The sequence below is a fragment of the Trichoderma ghanense genome, assembly GCF_004382785.1.
Source record: "Trichoderma ghanense strain CCMA-1212 chromosome Unknown scaffold_25, whole genome shotgun sequence".
NCBI classification, from domain to species: Eukaryota; Fungi; Ascomycota; class Sordariomycetes; order Hypocreales; family Hypocreaceae; genus Trichoderma; species Trichoderma ghanense.
Window position 1 is genome coordinate 94,489 of NW_027395688.1, and position 19,145 is coordinate 113,633.

The 19,145-nt window shown below is 51.5% G+C and overlaps 8 protein-coding genes across 8 annotated transcripts; 3 read left to right on the top strand and 5 right to left on the bottom strand.

Moving 5' to 3' along the window:
• Positions 1 to 83: 83 nt before the first annotated feature.
• Positions 84 to 773, bottom strand: CCMA1212_010391 (uncharacterized protein; the record flags this gene model as incomplete). Its single annotated transcript, XM_073707438.1, has 1 exon — positions 84 to 773. The coding sequence occupies one exon, from the start codon at positions 771 to 773 to the stop codon at positions 84 to 86; it is 690 nt and encodes a 229-aa protein (XP_073554079.1).
• Positions 774 to 1,244: 471 nt separating this feature from the next.
• Positions 1,245 to 3,179, top strand: CCMA1212_010392 (uncharacterized protein; the record flags this gene model as incomplete). The annotated part of the gene is made up of 4 exons (XM_073707439.1): positions 1,245 to 1,248; positions 1,451 to 1,870; positions 1,930 to 2,204; positions 2,550 to 3,179. 4 exons carry the CDS (start codon positions 1,245 to 1,247, stop codon positions 3,177 to 3,179), a joined length of 1,329 nt encoding a protein of 442 aa, XP_073554082.1.
• A 193-nt stretch (positions 3,180 to 3,372) lies between these two features.
• Positions 3,373 to 5,319, bottom strand: CCMA1212_010393 (uncharacterized protein; the record flags this gene model as incomplete). The annotated part of the gene is made up of 6 exons (XM_073707440.1): positions 3,373 to 3,495; positions 3,563 to 4,046; positions 4,143 to 4,268; positions 4,357 to 4,703; positions 4,771 to 4,967; positions 5,049 to 5,319. The coding sequence occupies 6 exons, from the start codon at positions 5,317 to 5,319 to the stop codon at positions 3,373 to 3,375; spliced, it is 1,548 nt and encodes a 515-aa protein (XP_073554081.1).
• A 1,251-nt stretch (positions 5,320 to 6,570) lies between these two features.
• CCMA1212_010394 (uncharacterized protein) lies at positions 6,571 to 6,995 on the bottom strand (the record flags this gene model as incomplete). The annotated part of the gene is made up of 2 exons (XM_073707441.1): positions 6,571 to 6,795; positions 6,852 to 6,995. 2 exons carry the CDS (start codon positions 6,993 to 6,995, stop codon positions 6,571 to 6,573), a joined length of 369 nt encoding a protein of 122 aa, XP_073554084.1.
• Positions 6,996 to 7,776: 781 nt separating this feature from the next.
• Positions 7,777 to 8,608, top strand: CCMA1212_010395 (uncharacterized protein; the record flags this gene model as incomplete). Its single annotated transcript, XM_073707442.1, has 2 exons — positions 7,777 to 8,036; positions 8,098 to 8,608. The coding sequence occupies 2 exons, from the start codon at positions 7,777 to 7,779 to the stop codon at positions 8,606 to 8,608; spliced, it is 771 nt and encodes a 256-aa protein (XP_073554083.1).
• Positions 8,609 to 10,244: 1,636 nt separating this feature from the next.
• CCMA1212_010396 (uncharacterized protein) lies at positions 10,245 to 10,751 on the top strand (the record flags this gene model as incomplete). Its single annotated transcript, XM_073707443.1, has 2 exons — positions 10,245 to 10,299; positions 10,417 to 10,751. The coding sequence occupies 2 exons, from the start codon at positions 10,245 to 10,247 to the stop codon at positions 10,749 to 10,751; spliced, it is 390 nt and encodes a 129-aa protein (XP_073554086.1).
• A 749-nt stretch (positions 10,752 to 11,500) lies between these two features.
• Positions 11,501 to 13,808, bottom strand: CCMA1212_010397 (uncharacterized protein; the record flags this gene model as incomplete). The annotated part of the gene is made up of 6 exons (XM_073707444.1): positions 11,501 to 11,869; positions 11,933 to 12,063; positions 13,286 to 13,325; positions 13,383 to 13,415; positions 13,570 to 13,610; positions 13,805 to 13,808. 6 exons carry the CDS (start codon positions 13,806 to 13,808, stop codon positions 11,501 to 11,503), a joined length of 618 nt encoding a protein of 205 aa, XP_073554085.1.
• Positions 13,809 to 16,820: 3,012 nt separating this feature from the next.
• CCMA1212_010398 (Presilphiperfolan-8-beta-ol synthase) lies at positions 16,821 to 18,319 on the bottom strand (the record flags this gene model as incomplete). Its single annotated transcript, XM_073707445.1, has 8 exons — positions 16,821 to 16,917; positions 16,988 to 17,205; positions 17,259 to 17,292; positions 17,352 to 17,611; positions 17,672 to 17,829; positions 17,895 to 17,913; positions 17,984 to 18,110; positions 18,180 to 18,319. 8 exons carry the CDS (start codon positions 18,317 to 18,319, stop codon positions 16,821 to 16,823), a joined length of 1,053 nt encoding a protein of 350 aa, XP_073554088.1.
• Positions 18,320 to 19,145: the final 826 nt, after the last annotated feature.

Sequence of the window (19,145 nt, forward strand, 5' to 3'; positions counted from 1 at the left end):
AATTTCTCAGCAGGAACATCAAAAACGCCAACAATGTCCCACTCCGCTGCAACACCATTCCAGCAGTGTTCCGTCACCAGCCTTCAGTTGGCCAGCTGCTTGTTGGGGGAGTACCGATATGCCACCAGAGTGATTTGGGCATCCGGTTTTCTCAGGTCGGCCTCCTCCCACGTCAGAAACCGCTCGAAGCCGGATTTTTCGAGCACCTTCTGGCTGGCAAGGTTTTCCGCAGATGTAAAGGCCGTCATAACCTCTAGCGCCTCCTCTTCTGCTCCCTCTGGGATGCTCCGTTGATCAACTTCAATATGAGCCTCTTCTCGGGGCAGTTTGCACCACATATCCAGCCACGCCCGGGTGAATTCTGTCGCGAGTCCTTTCCCCCAGAATTCCTTGCGAAACATGTACCCCATGGCAGGCCAGCCAAACATGGACTTCAACTGGTGACACCCTCCGATCCCAATCATCTCTCCTGTCTCCTTGGAACAGATGGCAAAGTTGTAATGTGATTCATCTTTGGGTGGCAGGAACAGGTCGAGCTTTGGTCGTGTCTCCTCCAGGTCTCTGTCTATCCGCCCCTGAGGGTGGTTGACCATGACTTCGGGCTGAGTGCGGATCAAGTGCAGGCCATCAAGATCATCGGCATCAAGTGCTCGGATTATCAAGCGATCCGTCGTGACTGGGACTCTGCTGGAGTTGAGCGGTAGCGGACGAGCTGGGAGAGTTGTTTTGATCGTTGCCCACTTCGGCTTGGATGCTGGAGTTGAAGACGCCATCGCTGAAGCAGCTACTGGGATATTGCCGACAAACTTCTGAAGTAAGTGTATCTCTTCTCCTTCTGGTTACAGATGGATCAATCATGAATATGTCTCACGGTCTTGCTAGGCATCGCAGGGGCTTCCCAATGTGGCTAAAACGGCTCATTTCTTTCGCCGTCTTATTCGTTCTAGTTCAGCTCCCATCGAGACCAGGGTCAACCCAAACGACACAGTGTATCATCCAATTGCACTGTCGATTATTAACAGCGGCGGCGGGCTTCACGATTCGCAATGGCTATCGGGCATTAGACATTAGTAAGCTTGCCTACCTATGTCTCACGATGACCTCCCGTTGATCTCACCTCTGTTCAAACCGATTCAGCTCAGCTCATCACCCAAGAATCATTTCTCGGCCAATTACTCACTGAATTGAAAGGGCAGTAGCTGAGGCGACAAGCTCATTACTATCTCACTCATTTCGCACGGACAATGAGTTCACGTGTTGATCCTCGGGATTCTGTCATTATACCCTATGATGACTCGAAGGAGCTCCAATCCTCACAAACAACCGGTAATTCTACAAATTTTCGGGGTCGCAATCTACGAGGCTAATCACAAGCAAACAGAAAAGTCTTCTGCTAATAGTGCGGTTCCTAGCACACGTATCAGCCGCAAGCCCTTTGAATTCGTCACAGTATCACTCGCCAAGGAGAACGACGGCAAAGGCATATCTAAGGTCGTTCGCACACAGGTCATGAAAGACTACTTCTGGAAGCAACGAAATCCTGAAAATCCTGATCGAACACCAGCCGATCAACCGACAAGCCCGTCACAGTACAAGGGGCGTTTTCGCCTCAACGCATTGCAGAACAAGTCGAAGCCGAAACCAGTTTCGAAAAAGACAAGAGGTCGCGATAGGGCTTCCAATGACGCCGCCGCCAGAGCGCAAAAGGGGCGCATCGTGATGCCCAGGGGCCCCATCACTGATCTGAGCGTTTACGATCCAGATGGCTTTTTTGCGAGCACACCTGCGGCATTGCTGGGCGGGAGCCTCGATCCTTTCGATTCCTTTGCTCTCAAGTTGAAACCGGAAAGCTTAAAGCTGATATACTACTGTACGTCTCACAAGCGGAGCATCACAGCGCACTGGCTAACATTTGCGCTCGACCAATAGATAAGCAAAGCTACTCCAGAGACTTCCTCGATCTCAACGTAGGAGGCGGCTACTGTCTCTTCGATGCCCGAGAGCACCGCGCCCTCTTTCACTCGATATTATATCTTGTCGCCCTCGACTTCAACCTGCGACGCGGCTTCACAGATGATATTGGATGTCTATACCACTCAACGGAAGCATTCCGTTTGATCAATGAGAAGATTCGAAACGACATTATCGAAGATGCTACCATTGCGGCGGTTGCTTTGGTTGCTGCGAAAGAGGCGCTTTCCCCTGTCCCTTTCCCTTTACCTTGTACGACTGATTTGGCATTACTAACAGTTGTCATCTGGTGCAGAATTTGGGGGGCATGCTTGACGTTTCAAACATGCACATGCAAGGACTGAAATACATGGTCCACAGAAAAGGGGGAATCGAGAAGATCCAGGGCATTCATCGCGGTGTCGTCATGTGGTAATGTTTTCCCCTCCTTCTCTTCCCTCTCTTCTCTCTCTCCTATACAACACAAATGGCCATATCAAATGATGTTGTCATTACGATTACGCCGAGGTAAAGAATCTGACAAGGTGTACATAAGGGCCGATTTCTGCAACTCGACTGTGTGGAATTGTCCACCGCAGTTCCCATACGCGTCCCTCTCCACGAGGCTCGAGCACACTTCGTTCCCAAACGATACCGTCGATTCGTCAGAGAGCGTTCCTTTGCAAGGACTTTACAGCGTTGAACAACAGCTCAACACGGTCGTGCAATCTCTCCGCAAAATCTCTGCCGCAAAAGATGCCAATGCACACCAGAACGAAGCAAGCCGCGTATACGACGTCGAGTACAGGCTTCATCTGTTGCAGCCCAGAGTTTCAAACGATGAATATGCCTCGAAAGACATGGCTCCGCTGTGCGTAGCACTCAACATCTACCTCTACCTGGCGATACGAGAGCTCCCTGCCAAAGCCCAACTTATGCGGCGGTTGATCCATCGGCTGCAGAATTCCTTCAGGGTCGGAATAACAAAGCCAATGACTTCTTCAAATCCGCGTAAAGAGAACTGGATGTTGTGGACGCTCTTTATAGGATACGGAGCAGCGCTGGAAAATGGGAGACAAGAGTGGTTCACACAAGCTCTCAAGTCGACCTACATTGCTGCTGGGTATCGAGATCCGCAACAACTTCACGATACCCTGAAGAACGTCCTGTGGCAAGAGTCCTGGTGCGAACATTACTTCGACAAGCTGAGAGAAGAGCTTGTGCAATGAAGAAATTCAATCGAGACAAGCGTGATGAACACAGGCAGAACCAGCGAGGGATGTTAAAGTACCTATTCAAATGCTTCTAGACGGTATGAAGCTCGACGGCCACGGACACATCGATTCGTTTCATGTTTACGGATCAATTCGCGGTTCACTTGCAGTGTTCATTGCCAATAGCACGCAGTGTACGGGCAATCGCTCAATCTCCCTCCTTCGTTCTTGTGACGTGCATCCAGAGCTGCGATTGGGAAAAGACGCCGTGGTTGAACACCTTCCAGGGCTTCTCGGGATGGCAGACTGTGAAGTCAAATCGTCGGATCAGCTATAAGACGACAACTTGCCGTTTAGTAAATTCCCTTTTTTTGCGAACAGAGCAGACAGGCACATACCTCTACGAATACTTTGTTCAGTTCAATCAGGGCAATTGTGCGGCCTAGGCAGAGCCATCGGCCATAGCTGAAGATGAGATCCAAAGTGCTTTCCATCTCTTTCACTTTCTCCGGGAGAGTATGGAGCCACCGCTCCGGCCGGAATTCCAGGGCGTCCGCACCCCAGATGTCTTCTCGTCGTGTAATGGCCCAGATGCTGTATCCAACTCGGGTCCCTCCGGGGATGAAGACGCCCTTCCAGATATCGCCCTGCGGTGGAACTTCCTTTGACATGAGGCCTGCGATTGGGGGGAAGATACGGAGACCCTCCTTGATCACGGCCTGGAGATATGGAAGCTTTCTGGCCTCACTGTCGCTGATGATGTCACCAGCGATATCGGCACACGCAATTTCTCGTCGAAGCTTGTAAAGAATGCCGGGGTTCGAGCACATCTGAAGCATTGTTGATCGGATTGCTGACGCCGTTGTGTCGGATCCGGCGGCGCTGTGCCACCAAGTCAATCAGTAAGAATGGGCTGTACAGGGTTCGAGTACCGAGCAACATCACCAAGCATCCTCAGCAAGAAATCGGGCGGCTTACATTTGCAGTAGAATTTCAGACTCTGATTCTGTCTGAGTGAGGCCGTGGCGGATGAAAGATGCCAGCATATCTCTCTCATCTTTGGCGTCTGGCTTGAACCGCTCTGCTGCTACATCTTTTGCGATACTTGAGAAACGGACAGATGGAACCAAGCGTCAGCCCTTTTATGTCCGTACAGGAAACGGCGCCGCCAGAAATCAACTTTATTGCTCACCTCATTATCCTGCCGAAGCCTAGCCGGTCTTTCGTAGACGGAAGCAACCCCTTCAGAATGGGGGAGTTCAGCAGCGTCAGTAGCCACGGGAAGACGGTAACCACCATGACCATCGGGAGATTCTTTTCTGTCGTCTTGATATACTCATACACATCGGTATCTGTCTCGACGAATCCAAAGGGCGCTCCATACGCAATATCCGAGATGACGTCGAGGGTGAAATATTGGACCTTGCGACCGAGGTCGACGAATGTCCTGGTGTCAGCATACCTAGCGAGCAGACGCATAAATTCGCGAATGTTGTTGTCAATTTTCGGCTCGATGTTGTCAACGTCGCGACCGGCATACTGAGAGTCTCAACCATCAGCACATGCCGAAGTCCTCCAGCTGATGATTCCATGACGGCAAACATACACCCGCGGCCATCTTGGAACGCAAAGCCGAGTGTGCGATTTCGTCTCGCGTAGACAAGCAGTTGTTCGAGGTAGGGTTGAAGCGCATCCCGTCGTACCAGCTAGACCGCCGATATTCCGTTTTGACATTGCACATGTGTTTGACAAAGGCAGGGTCGTCGGTAACCAGGTCGTTGAGTCCGACTCGAGCGATTGTTCCTGCGCATCATCGAGCACTGTCAGCCAATGAATTGTTGAAGGAACCCGGACACTGGTCTATGCGACTCGATGCTCACTTACCGTACTTTTGAGTTGCTTGCCAGAAATCGAGGTAGGATCTGCCGCCGTTCACAGATGCGAAGAGCCACAAGTTGGAGACTTTGGCCAGCAACGGTCCGTCGAAATGGCGAAGTCGAAAGTATTGGCATACTGAGGACGAGATGAACCATGCAACGACCACCGTCAACGCAAACAGAATCGCATCAGCCAACGAGACACTATGGGAAGAATAGCCACCAGTGTCGATGAGGAATGGAGCGTCATAACGCAGTTGCGCTGTCCGGCCCAGCATCGTGGATGAGGCGCAAAAAGTGACGCCAGAAACTGTCCATGCTGCTCCGCACTGAAGGGAAAGGAATGCTCCCACATAAATATCGCTGGGAACGATGCTGCCAGTCTCGGCATGCGGTTCCTCAAAGGGCACTGGGGGCCACCCACATACTACCTGCAGCCCTGCCGATGTGGATGGTGATAGCAACAATGGCACAAGGCAAGGAAGTTGGTCTGGGACCAGAGGGCCAATAGCCGACAGAGCACATCACAAGACTCCACCAACCGGGCACGATTCAGCCAATGCCGGATATGCTCGGCCTCTAGATATACATACACCATCTCCGTCAAAGAGGGTGTCGCAATAAGACCCAGGGGATGATACTGCTGCAATGCCACCTTGACAAGATCCACACTCGTCGTTCTGAGCCAGAAGCGAGTCAGAAGCTCGGTTGTAAGCATGCTGGTTGACAGCCGACACGGTTTTCTTTGGGGTCCGCTTGACGGAACAACACCAGCAGTCATCCTCATTTGGTGAGCAGTCTCAGAGAAAGGGAGAGGGAGGGATTGGCTGTCGTTATTCGCTGGTGCAAACCAGAGACGCGGATTCAACTCGGGTACTCATCTGACATCTCGGGGGTCAGCTGGCTGGACCCGTTACCAGCAGGATTGGGAGGTGGAAACATCCAGAACCGACGGTTGAAGTGCAGAAAGGAATATTGACCTGCATCAGTCTGTCAAGCTAGCGCTGCCATCACTCACAAGCGCCGGCTCCGCAGAACCAGCATGCATCGAAACAGCCAATTCTGTGAATGGCGAGGCAGACTTGTATTGCCGATGCATGTCGACCTTGAGCCGTCGGTCGTATGTGCCAAGGACGGCTTCCGGTTTTGTCACTTTAGCATTGTGGCCAATTGACACGAGCGTCTGGAGAATTTCGATGAAGAGGTGACATGCAGCCTTGCTTTTCAAGGGGTTCGAGTGATATCATGAACCTGAATCAACGGGCGACGGCATTACGTATGATGGTCAGTGGCGGCCTGGGTCACCTTGTCAGTGCGAGTCCCGACAGAGTCGTGTGAGTCTCTGGAGACACCTTGGATTCTAGAATCAGAAAGAACGGGAAGTTCTCACCATGTCTTCAAGCTCGCCATTGTTTGAAGCCCCGATGGGTCCGCAACCCGCATCGCAGAGATCATATGAAGTATCTGCATCTGATCGAGGTAGAGACGGAGAGCTGCAAGGGTAATCTCACATGATGCACTGCGCATGTTCAAGCATCCCCGCCGTTAAGGTGCTCAAGTGCTGTCACGTCATGCATCGCGCCATCCCATCTTTTGGGCGCTTCACCATCTGGAGAATTCGTAGAAAGGTCGTCGAGCCACAGGATGTTGAAGATGGCTGCGTCCGCGTCTCTGGTATGGAAGGCTTCGGAGGCTTTGTCACTACTATTGATGTGAATGTGCATTGGTTCAAAGCGGACGGCGGGACGATACTGCTGATACTTGTCAGTACTTGACTTCATAGCTTAACGCGAGTCAAAAGCCGACTCACAGATAAAGGCTTGGTAGTAATCTGATCAAATGCAGTGGATGCGATCGGGAGCTCGTTCGTCGTCTCGTCTTTTCGCATATAATCTTTCAAGTAGCGGAACAAGTCGGTGCGCGCTCTAGTCTCATCGTGGGCTATTGCAAGCATGGTCGAATATGAAGAAGCGGATGCTACTGCACCAGAAACTCGTGGCTGCAACAATCGTGGACAGGAGGGCGGACAACACATGCGTAATCGTAAATGCACAATAATCGCGACAAAGTGTCGACAGATAAGCGAGTTGGCCTGTGAGCATGACTCAAGCGCCGGTTAGTATAGAGGCCAAGTATACTTTGACCCCACGGATCGTGAAGCAGTCAAGACTCGTTCGTCAGAAGACGCGATCGATCAGCAGTTGGATGGCTGCTGTGAGACAGCTCCAGAAGCCCCCGAAAGCATCAGCAACAGTCTGACGACTGCTGTAGGCGAAGACAAATAGGTGAAGGATATCGCGAGTCAGTCGTATGCAAAGGCATTGATAGATCCCTCGCCAAGTCCTTCGTGAATACATACCGATAGTCCAGAGCGCTGACAAGCGAATTCCCAGCACGGCAATTCTTGCTCGATGCCTGGCTGTAGGCGTGAGCGGGCTCCTAAAATAAGGTCGACGGGAAAGGGTGGAGTATCAACAAATGCCTGATTGGGAAATAAACCGTCAGCAGCTCTCGTAGTCCGAATCGGGCATACGATACATGTGATATATATATGGCACTCAAGATGCCAGTTGAAAAACGACAAAGACCCAGTGTCCCCAGACGTCAATCAACCTCGAGCAATTGTCCCATTTTGAAAGCCTGTATTTTGGAGTTACTTCGACCGACCGACCGACCGTGTATAAGGAGACTTGAAGATTCTAGACGCACAAACATCCTCAGCACTGGAAAAGAAAATGCATCTCATTCTCACCGGTGCCACTGGGCTCATTGGCTCAAGCGTCCTCGACGCCATGCTCAGAATGACCGAGGTCACAAAAGTATCCATCCTCAGTCGCAGACCAGTCGCCATGGCGGAAGACGCCAAAGATTCTAGGGTCAACGTCATAATCCACAAAGACTTTTCAAGATATGATTCAGAAGTACTTGGCAAGCTTGAGGGCGCCAGTGGTGCCGTTTGGGCCCTGGGGGTGAGCCAAACGAAGGTTTCCAAGGAGTAAGTTGATGTCGCTCGGCATTTGCATGAGGAGAAGGAAACCAACGTACCACGAACACAGGGAATTCATCAAGATCACAAAGGACTATCCCCTTGCAGGAGCAGAGGCATTCTCGACGATTGCACCGAACGACGGTCCGTTCCGGTTCGTGTTCGTATCCGGCCAAGGCTCAACACAGACACCGGGTCGATTTACCAGTCTGTACAGTAGAACCAAGGGCGAGGTCGAAGCTGCACTGTCTCAGATGCGCATCACAAACCCTCGCCTGTTGGCAGATGCGGTGGGACCAGGCTTCGTCGACGGCAAGAACCACGCAGCAATCCAGCCGTATCTCCCGAACCAAGGCGTGTTTATCGACGGGAGCAAAATGCTGCTGAGAAAGCCGATCGAGGTCGGTGCCAAGTGGCTGCATTGTCCGAGCGAGCCACTGGGACGGTTTCTGGTTGGTATGGCTTTAGGCAAGTACGAGGCTCGGTTGCAAGCGGGAGAGGTTGAATTCGAGACGTTGAATGGCGGTCTGAGGATCATCAAGAACGTTGCGATGAATCAGTTGGTTAGTCGGACGGATTAGAGGGAGCAAGACCTGAAATGTGTCGGGGGTTTGACTTACAAGGAACTGTCGAGAGGCAGAAAACATAATGACGAAAGGGATCGTCTCGGAGCTTCGATCGCGGTGGAGGGAGATCAATGGAGGGCAATGGCATTGCCCAAGCTGACCGGTGAGGGGCGTCGCGGAATTCCGATTGGCACATGTTTCTGGTTAGCAAGTATACTTGAAGTACGATAGAAAGGAGTGATGGTAACGCTGAAACTCTGAGAGAACATGTCGGCCATCCGCTCGTCCCTGCGGTCGTATACGATGGCTGCAATTCAATTGGTGATTGGTGCGCGACAACGATCGGTGACAGTATACTTGGAAGACGAGCAATGAAAGAGAGTGATGGCTGAAGACAGAGAGTGGAAAGAAGAAGAAGAGAGAATGGAGGGAGAAGAAAATGGACTTCCTCTGTATTGCTGTGAGTTGTGCGTCGTTTTTAAGCGAAGCGCGTTTCAAAATCGCGTCGTAGGCAAGAGCAAGCTGGACGAATGGGCAAGAAGCACCTGCATGTTCAAACAGTCGATTGCAACATGTGCGGTCACTGAACAATACCTACGAGAACAATCAAGGATGAAGGGAAGAAGGGAGGATTGAATGGTATCTGAATGCCGGTCGTTCATTGTCAGCCGGGAAATGAATGGTAGCTGAGCTGGTGCGAAAGGTGCATCGTGAGAGCATCATCACATCTGATCGAGTCGCTGCTCAAGAATTGCTCTGCTTATGAGCGTCAATTGGGGCATCGGTTGAATTAAATGATGGCATGCCAGAAGTAAATTCACATTATGACAGGAGGACCGGGAAGACTGGTCGGAACTGATCAAACTCTTAGAAGACAATATCACTGATCGCGAACAGAAGCTACGTGAGTGATGTATCACGATAACAAAACCCCTAGGTGGCATTATCCAAGAAAACATCTTACTCTCAATGAGACTGTTCCACACTTCATTGAACTGACGACGCTTGCCATCAACTGAGCTGTTCAATGAGCATGAGCATGAAATTCGAATCGTCACTCCCTCTCGTGAACGCACGTCTCAGTGATACTGATGCCGACACTCTGACGTCAAAGCTGTGGTATTTCTGTCGCATCACCGCCCGTCCATGAAAGATGAAGCAAACGCATCAAGTCACGTATTTTGTATCGCTTTGATGTACATTGGCATGTATTCAATTACTTCGTTTACGGGGCTTCACTAATGGGTCGCTTTTACGAGGCATTACTCCAAAACATGCGAATTCGTCTTCTTTGTTCAACCGGGTCCGTTCTGGAGAGGTTGCATGGGTGGCCGTGGAGTCGTTATGGGGCCCCATACACTGTGGTGGAGTGCCCAATGCGCTGCAGTTCAGGGAGCTCAAAGAGGTGATTGGGGCAAGATGCACTGTAACGATGCGCTACAGGATTAAGGTTTAGGCCGAGATCTCCGCACATCCCACGTCATCGATGATGCAGACAACCTAGATACTCGATCTAAATACAGACGAGGAGAATCTCCAGCTCGGCACTGGCAACCCAGCTCCCGCATTCTGGATCAACTGTTGCAGATATCGGGATTTTCCTCACAATCACCATCATCACCTATTAAGCCCTTCAAGTGAAAGCAACACCATGTATATCAACAAGCTCACCGCAGCAGGCCTGGCTTTGGCCAGCGTCACAATGAGTACGAGATCCCTTCGCCCAACTCCCCAAGTCCATACCATTTGCACAGCCCCAATCCAACAGACCTCGTACAACCGAACGAACAAATGATCCGTCGACTAATGCAAAGAGTCCCCAGCCGGCGACACCGTCTCCAAGGGCCGCGTCCTCGACTTTGCCGTCGAAAAGTGCATCGACAGCGACGGCAACGTGCGCTGCTCCAAGCCCTTCCCCGTCAAGGAGGGCGGGTGTTACAAGTTCGAGTGGTCCACCAAGGGCGCCCTCTCCCACACGACGATCGAGGTCAAGGATGCGGGAAGCGGCGAGATGGTGTACTACAGGGATACCAACGGCCAGTGGAAGCCCAAAAAGGATGAGCTGGTGTATCTGGACTTCAAGCCCAAGATTTGGGGGCAGGGGAACGAGACTGTGGATTACGAGGTTACGAAGTGCGATCATGATAATGAGCTGTGAGAGGTTGCGATATGGCTGGAGTGAGATTGGGAACACATCCTAGCTACTCACATGGGTAATAATTAGAGTATACGGTCATTTATAATACGAACAAATCTTGGATGGACCTGGAGCCAGAACATCAGAGCATGAAGGGATCGCTTACCCAATCAGTCAATATGGACTTTTTCCTGCTCCCCAGCAGAGACTGTTTTACAAGAACACCCTGACTACCTAATACAAAGCAGAATGCGGAAAGCACAGTCTGGCTGCTAATATGTAGATGCCATGCATGCATATTGCACGATTGCGGCTTGGACGCTTCCAGTTACTCCCGCCCACAGGGCTGAGATCTAAAATTCCCATCCGATCCAAAGCCCCACGAATTTAAAGCCACCCTCTTAGCAGGTCATACAATGCTTGAATCCCGCAATCAGTCAAGTGAAAATCCAGTAGCTCCCAGACGTGATTGGCCAATGGACAAAGTCACCAATGAGACAGTGACTGACGGTGAGTCAGAATCGCCGGTTGGCACCCAAGTTTGACTGCTCTAAATATCTTTGCCGCTGGGTAAGGTAGACAGCTAAACTATTAAGCTTTAATTGTTGGTGCCGCTGCGGCTCCGGACTAGCATCGAGAATTTCTTTACCACAGGTTTCCAAGAATGGCCATGTTTATGAGAAACTGCAATGGTCTTCTGGGCCATAGTAGCTAGCTAAAACATTAGGATACACTCAACATGGTGCCTCCCATCCGGTAGCGATATGCCCTCATTCCACTACGAACTTGACGCCGTGGCCATTCGCCTTGGCGCCCCAATGCAGGAGAGCCATAGGAACGGCCACCCCTCGGGCCATTACCTCGACGTCCATCCCAATCTTGAGCATCTGGTGGAGATTCATGAATCGGCCTTTGTCTAAAGAATATGACTTCTCCTGGCTACTGCACCCTTTCCGGCCGAGGTATGGCCGCGCCACACAGTCGGCCTTGCTGCCGCTTGCCTCGGCCAAGGCCGTGATGCTTGACACTCTCAGATTTGACAGCAGGGCCCGGCGAATGGGACCCGGAAGCAGTCGGATCTGCTCTGCGACAGGAGCATTCTCCGAGTCGCAGGATAATGAGCCGGCCTCCCATGTCAGCTACGGACGCCCGCCAGAGTTGGTTGGAAGGTGTTCCAGGTGAAACAAGAGGTTTTCAGGTACATTGACTGCAGTAAGCCCCCATTTTAGGACCTGCCCCAAGTTTCTGTCGTGCGTCTGACGATATCCGTCCAAATTCTTATTGCGGGCACGTCGTGGAATTCGGGATGCGGATGGCGCCGCCTCGGCCGAGTCTGCCTCGCTGGATGGATGGCGTGGACGAGGAGAGTATCGGGTCCGAATCTATCGATAGGTAACGAACCCTTGGGGAAAGGAAGCAGCATCGGGAGGAGGATTGGCCAGTTTCTCGAGGAACGAAGCAACTTGAAGCCATGGTGGGAATATTTCCGATTCCTCGGGGACGTGATGAGTTTCCGGGGCGCAAAAAGCCTGAAGGGTTTTTGAACAGCTCCTGCCTTCCATACTGGCACTTTGCTGTAGCGGAGCTGGCTGAAGATGGGGAGACGGGTGAATCAAGGCAACAGAGTAAAGGAACAAGGGGTCAAATGGAGTGAACAATACAACAAACTGGAAAGAGTTTGTGGAAATACAGGTGTTATTATAAAGGGGAATGGAATTGTAAAGATGGTCATTGCGCGCCCGGGGGGGGGCCGGGGGGCACAAAGTTGTAAGGACATTGAAGCAAGACGAGACATGGGATAAGGCTACCTTATATGGCGGAGAAAACCTAAGGATGATGAATTGTCGAAAGGAACCATGAATTAGCAAACGATTAGAAGCTTCCTCCAGACTGAAATCTACTGCCTCGTTTGCACTAGCTCACGATACCTGGGACGTTTGTTGGGAGGCTTGATCTACGTGGTGGAGGCGTCGTTAAGGTTAAGACTACGATTATAGGAAGTTTCCGCTGATGGGTGGGCGTAGATGGAGAAGTAAAGTAAGTACTCACATCATAAAGATGAGGTAATTCTTCCTCAGAGGACTCACCATAAACGTAGTGGAATGGGACATACCGTCGGTGGCCGAGGGACCTAAGGAGTTGACAGCAATTATCGCACGGCGCAAGGTGGGAGAGACAATACATACCTGATCAGTATCAGTGTCACATACTGAGGAGGCACCTAGAGAAAAGTCAGAAGGAGTGGTACACAAAACTAAGAGAGGCGGTACATATCTGCTCACTCCGTCTCCGATGCCATTGACTAAAGAGACCTAGCGATTGACAGCAAATATGACACACGATGGGGTGGAAGGAGGTACATACCTACAAGCTCCATGTCACTAAGGCCGAAGAAGCCTACAACTGACAGCAGGAAGCAGACAATCAAAGCGCAAGGAGACAGACTGTACTTGCCTAACCACTTTCAGTGTTGAATGGGGTCGGGTTGCCGATACCTAGAGACATGATAGCAATGGCACAAGATGAAATCAAGGTAAGGGCATGGTTGTACATACCTGATCGATGCCAGTTCCTATGAGCCTCAATCGTCGGGTCCTGCAGAAGTACATAGCGGAAAGCGCGACAAAATCTAGGAGAGGCGAGTGTACATACCTGGTCACGCTTATTGTCGAACGTTCCCACGACCTAGCTGGAGATGTGACAGCGGAAAACATACAACAAAGTGCAGAGATAGGGGCTATACATACCTGACCAATACAAGTTTCTCATGTAAGCCGATTCTCGAGACCTATAGAGTTGACAGCAAGAAGCACAGTTCAGTGAAAGTGAGTGTACATACCTGCTGAGTCTCGATGTCCAATGGGACCGGATCGCTAAGACCTATGAGGACGACAGCTTGGAGCTCACAGCAAAGTTGGGTAAAGAGGAGAGTTCATACCTTCTGAGTCTCCCTGCATGTGAGGCTGGATCTCCGAAACCTATGAAGACGACAGTTTGAAGCTCACAAAATTAGGAAAAGGAGAGAGTACATACCGGCTGAGTCTCGATGACGAAGGAAACCGGATCGCTGATACCCATGAGGAAGACAGTACGAAGCTCATAACAAAGTCAAGGAAGGAGGAGAGTACATACCTGCTGAATCTCGGTATACAATGTCGCCGCTTCGCAGGATCCTAAAATATTGGAAGCCAGCAAGACCACATTCAGACGTAAGGGAGAGGACTGTACCTACCGGGTGAAGTGCTCCTCACAATGAGCTTGTCTGGATGCAAGTCCGGGAGGGGGAGAACCCCTTTATATAGACGGACAATCTGCCGCTGCTGAGACTGGCCAGCCCAACATTCTCACAGTGCATCGCAGACTTGGCCTCGGCTACTTGGTTGTGTTGGGACTCGGTGATATCTCGAAGTTTGTTCTGGGGAGCACGGCAGGCGGCAATGTTTGCGTTGCTGGGGATCGTGAGACGAGAGTATATCGGCTGTGAAGGTTTGCCGGCAAAGTGTATCAAGTGTCCGCAGCACCTATTCGGGTCGATGACAACAGGGAGGGGAGAGTCGCGAGAGCGTTGTGCACCATTTCCGCAACGTGGTTTCGTGCCGAGGGTATCGTGGGTGAAAGACGCGAGGGAAGTCGCCGTAATTCTCCAGAAGCGATTGTCGCAGAATCATCCTGGAAGAAACCCGTCGTTAGTATTCTTCCTTCACATTTTAAAGGGAGAGGCTATAGCGATAGGGCTGAAGCATATTCAAAAGTCGCCTTCGAGGACCACGGACGGAGATTGACTCTCGAAGCCTGCAACGAAAGTTCATCAGATCTTGTGATCAGACAATGTTGCTGATTCACGGCTACCAAACTGTTGGGAAACTCCTTCAAGCCGATTGCTCACTCCTCCTCAAGCATTCCTGCATGATGATTGCCGTGTTGCCGGGCTTTTCCACGTAGTATGTCCGCGTAATGCAATGTTTCCGTGAATGTCTCGCAGGTGATGAACAGAGCTGACTTGGTGGGCAGCAAAGCTTTGGAAGATTGGCCTTCGCAGGGATATTGATGATGGTATTGGCAATGGAATGTTTGGCAGGGAAGCGTCAGAGGATCAAAGCTTTGTGCGGGAGAATCGATATCGATAAGAGGGTGCATGCATCGTGAGAGGAAGGAGCGCCTCGTCGATACTGTCTGCAACACACGAGCCCCTTGATGGCCTCCTCCATCTTCAACGTCACAGACTCCAAGGGAGAGACTTCAGCACAACCTCTTCCTCTCGCTGTGGCATGTTTTGTCAAATGATCCATCTTTGACTTCCCCCATGGTTGTGATATATGTGTAAGCGGCGGGTCCCAAATGCTCGGGCGCGGAACTGCGAGCAGTCATCTTGCTCAGCCTCAATTGGCTTCAGCAATTGGAGATCTTGGTGATCTTCTAGCCACCCCTTCAAACTACATTGGAGTGTTTTGGGAAGGGCATCTCCTCTGTAAGTCGAGGGTAGGCGTCTTCAACGCCTGAAGTTAAACGAGAATACCAGCCGTCCGGCCTACCTACCCTAAGGAAAGGACGCACACAAACGAGGTTACCTCGAAGGATACGACATTGAAGGGGTCTCGTTAGGACATTGCCTGTTCTGTGATTTGCGAGACATTTGCTCCATCATCCACCTGTTGTCATATCAGGTGTAGATGCGTATAGCCCAACAACCCAGCTTCAAACTGGAGTTCGGATCTCCTCAGACGTCATCATCAAAGTCCTGATGTAAGAACCCCAGAATAGAGGAAAGGCACGACAATATCACCCTCGGAAACTAGATCGAAGGGGAGAAAGGAAAGGAATGCAACCCAAGCTACCCAGTCACTCCATCGCCTCCTTGCTCACCGATCACCGCTCAGCTGCAGAACCAACAGCGGTGAACCAACAATGCATCAACCACTACCTTCACTGCCCACAGATGTTCTTGACTAAATGGAGCCAGTCCTGAATGCAGGTACCTACGTAACAACCATCCCATGACACCTAACGTTTGTAGATGATGGTGGCTCGTCGTAACATGCGTCATGCCTGTGTCGCATTCATGCACGCGACTTGCAGCAGCTTCGTACTTGGTCTCTGGACGGACGTACCTCCGTTTGGCATCGCAACACATTCGGAACACTGATTTTCCGAAGAACCTCCCAGCAGTTTGTGGAGGCGTTGTCGTTTTCCTCAGCCTCAGCTTCATCTTCCCGGGCTCATGGAAAGTTCAAACAGGTCATGACCCGGCTTCCAACGGACTCCCCGTCCAACGTTGGCCAGCATCGTGAATGTCGGGCAGTCTACAGGATACTTCAGGCCGTTACCGCGATGCAATGCGAGCTAACAATCCCCGTCCACTCCCTTGGGACGCAAGCACGGTCCAACTATTACCGGACGATCCTCACCACCCATCCCAACCCAGCCTCAAACATGGGGCCAAACAGGGATCACCACTCGTGCGTCGTAGCCTGCCCTAGGGACGCCAGGGGGTCTTGTGCGACCTGACCGTTGGGGGCCGGCGGGGGTCACATGCTGCATGATCGCTTCCAGGCCCAAGCTCCCGTTCACCCTCATGGCGAGTCCTACCAACGACGTTGAAGGATACAGAGATACGGTAGGCTAAACCATGGCCTTGGGACAGGACGAGAGTGGATTCGTCGAAACAAGGATGGCAATTTGCTGATGATAACCCTAGTTGAAAAGATCAACACGGCAAGGATCGACTTACTGATCGAAAGCGAGATTGCAGTTTCTCTAGACACGACAGGCATGAGATCATTCAGGCAGTGGCACAAGGGTATGGCACGGGATGTGAATCAAGTGATTGTCAGATTTCCAAATTGCGCCTACGCAAAAACAGCAAAACACCAAGCTGAAATTCGAGATTCTCCCCTCTCCAAAGGATCCAGTGCCAAAGAGTACCTACGTGAAGCAACCCAAGGTTAAGCAAAGCAAAGTCAGGCAAACCCCTCCAAGCGAAGCATTCCAAACAAACCCAATTCAAGCAGAAAGTGCTTTTTCAATAGAAGCCATATTCGGCCAAAAGCAATTGCCAAACGCAAGCCGATCGTTCCAGCAAGCAGCCCCGGATTAAACTCCAATGGGGGGTGATTCTGCCAAAATGTGAACTTTCCGGGTGGCTCGAACAACTTCGGGATTCGCGCCGAGGTAGCGCTCCGACTTGAAGCTTTGATACAAAATGCGTCAGTCGGCCGCAACGGAGACTAAAGAAGTGGTGGGTGGCCTGGGCAACTCACCTCCAATTGAGATTGGCCTTCACGACGCATTTGATGCCCTCAATGTACTTTCGGACCTCGACGTCAGCCTCCTTACCCCAGCTGGGAAGGCTTGCCTCAGCTTTGTCCCATCGCTCGTAGCGGCGTTCAAGAAGCCTGCCGACTGTATTGAACGCCTTTTGCGCCGACATGCCATTCCGTCGACAGACTGTGACCATGTTGTGCGGTACGCCCTCTATCTGCGCGGGGGGTTAGTATGTTCATGAGTCTGAGCTAAGCAAGAAATGCCCACCTGTTCCTTGCGATAGGAAAGCATGTCGTTTGAACTGCAGTTGTGTTAGACCATACGTTGTTGATGGGTTAGGGCATAGCAATGGGAGCTTACATGGCCACCATGTCCTGGCCGAGATTCTCCAGCTCCTGAATAATTGGGTGCTCAAACACCTCATCCGGCACTCGAAGGCGATGTGCGTATTCAACGAGGTAGTATAGAGGCCTGCATCCAGCGGACTCTCGGCGGATCATGGCAATTTCCTCCAGCGTCGGGATCTTCCCGGAGAACTGATGATCGATTTGTGTGAGTGCGCCTCGGCAGTATCCCTGCATGGCAAGGGCAAATCTCCTTTGGACGCCTTTGGGTGTTCTCTGTAACGCGGACTGTCAGCAAGATGGGTGGGAGTGCCGCAGTCATGGGACTCGACAGACTAGAGCCATTCTCTCAACGATGGTGTCATGGAACTGCACGATGCGGAGACGATCTTCAGAGTCCAAGTTCGCGGTATTGCCTAGCATGGGCATCATTAGGCTCTCCATGACGCGCTGAGATTCTTCTGGCTCGTTGCGGAGATGTCCATTGTCGAACACTATGACGGATTTAATAAAGGGGCTCTAGTGCAGCAAGTTGAAGCTGAAGTGGACTGAGACCTACTGTCATCGTATGGAAAGACCTGTATCGTAGTTCGAAGGACTTACGATTAGTAAAGCTCCATCTGATGGTTGGTCGTGATTGACGCTTACCCAGTTACCCCAATCACAGACGGTGCGAAATCGGGCTCGAGAGGCATAGGGAGCAGCAATGGCACAAAAGTATGAAAAGTCGCACTTGTTCACCCTCTTTCTCATGCTCGGCTCGAAAGAGCAGAATCTTCAATAGTATCACGTCAACATATGTGGTGGTCATCTTCAATGGTAAAGGGAGAGGGAGGATATTCACCTGGCCAGCCCCTCTTCAGACTCCAACTTGACGGATTGGTAGTGAGGATTGATGCGAGGCGGCTGCTTGAGGAACGTCTGAAACATGTCAGGAAGGAGCACCGTAATCTGCTCCGGTTCCATCCTGTCGATAGAAGGCATGGCGGTGTTGTTGGCGTTGGCGTTGGGTCAGAGGAGATGTGCTTCTGCAACTGATGGCTGTGGGGAGAGAGACAGGGCATGAGCATGGTGAAGCTGCTTACTCCTAACGTTATATACGATTTGCGATACATATACTCTGTTCGGGTTATAGTCCTTCGATATATAGTCGTATATGCCAACACATGCATGGTGCCCGTCTAGATGCGTCCGAGCGCTACGCCGGTGTTTGTATCACAGATGGCCGAGAGACAGGGGAATAATGGCAAACTAAGGAAGAAAGGGAAGCCCGATCTCCTCATTCGAGTGCCGACTCGGTACGGATGCGATGCTCTGAGTAAGCCCTGCAGAAAAAGCGGGTTGAAAAGGCGCATTGCGATAAGCTCAAGCGTCCGTGGGTTGTCCGGGGAGTCGTCACAGGCTGGCGCGAAGGTTTGATGCTGGCGGTTGGATCGAGCAATGCTGCCATTATAATCGCGCTTTGGCCTCTTTTGAGGACGTGCATCCGGAGGAGCTCCCTCGGCTAACTTGGCGGGAGGATCCTGCTCCATCGACTTGCAGATCGATGCAGAAGCCAAGACATGCGACATATGCGACATACATACGGCCTTCGGCAAAAGAAGAAGGAATCGACGCGGGGTCCCCTCTGCAGCCCCGGCGTTGGCCGTAGGTGTTCGAGGGGGTCGCTTCCACTCCGGTGGTCACTGAGAGCCATGTGAGCAAGCTGTATGTCACCAGTCACTCAATCACCCGGCGTCTCAGTTGACTGACTGGTTGAAAGCGATGTCGTTTATTGCCGGGCGGCTGTTGGCTCTGCCGGCTTATGCTT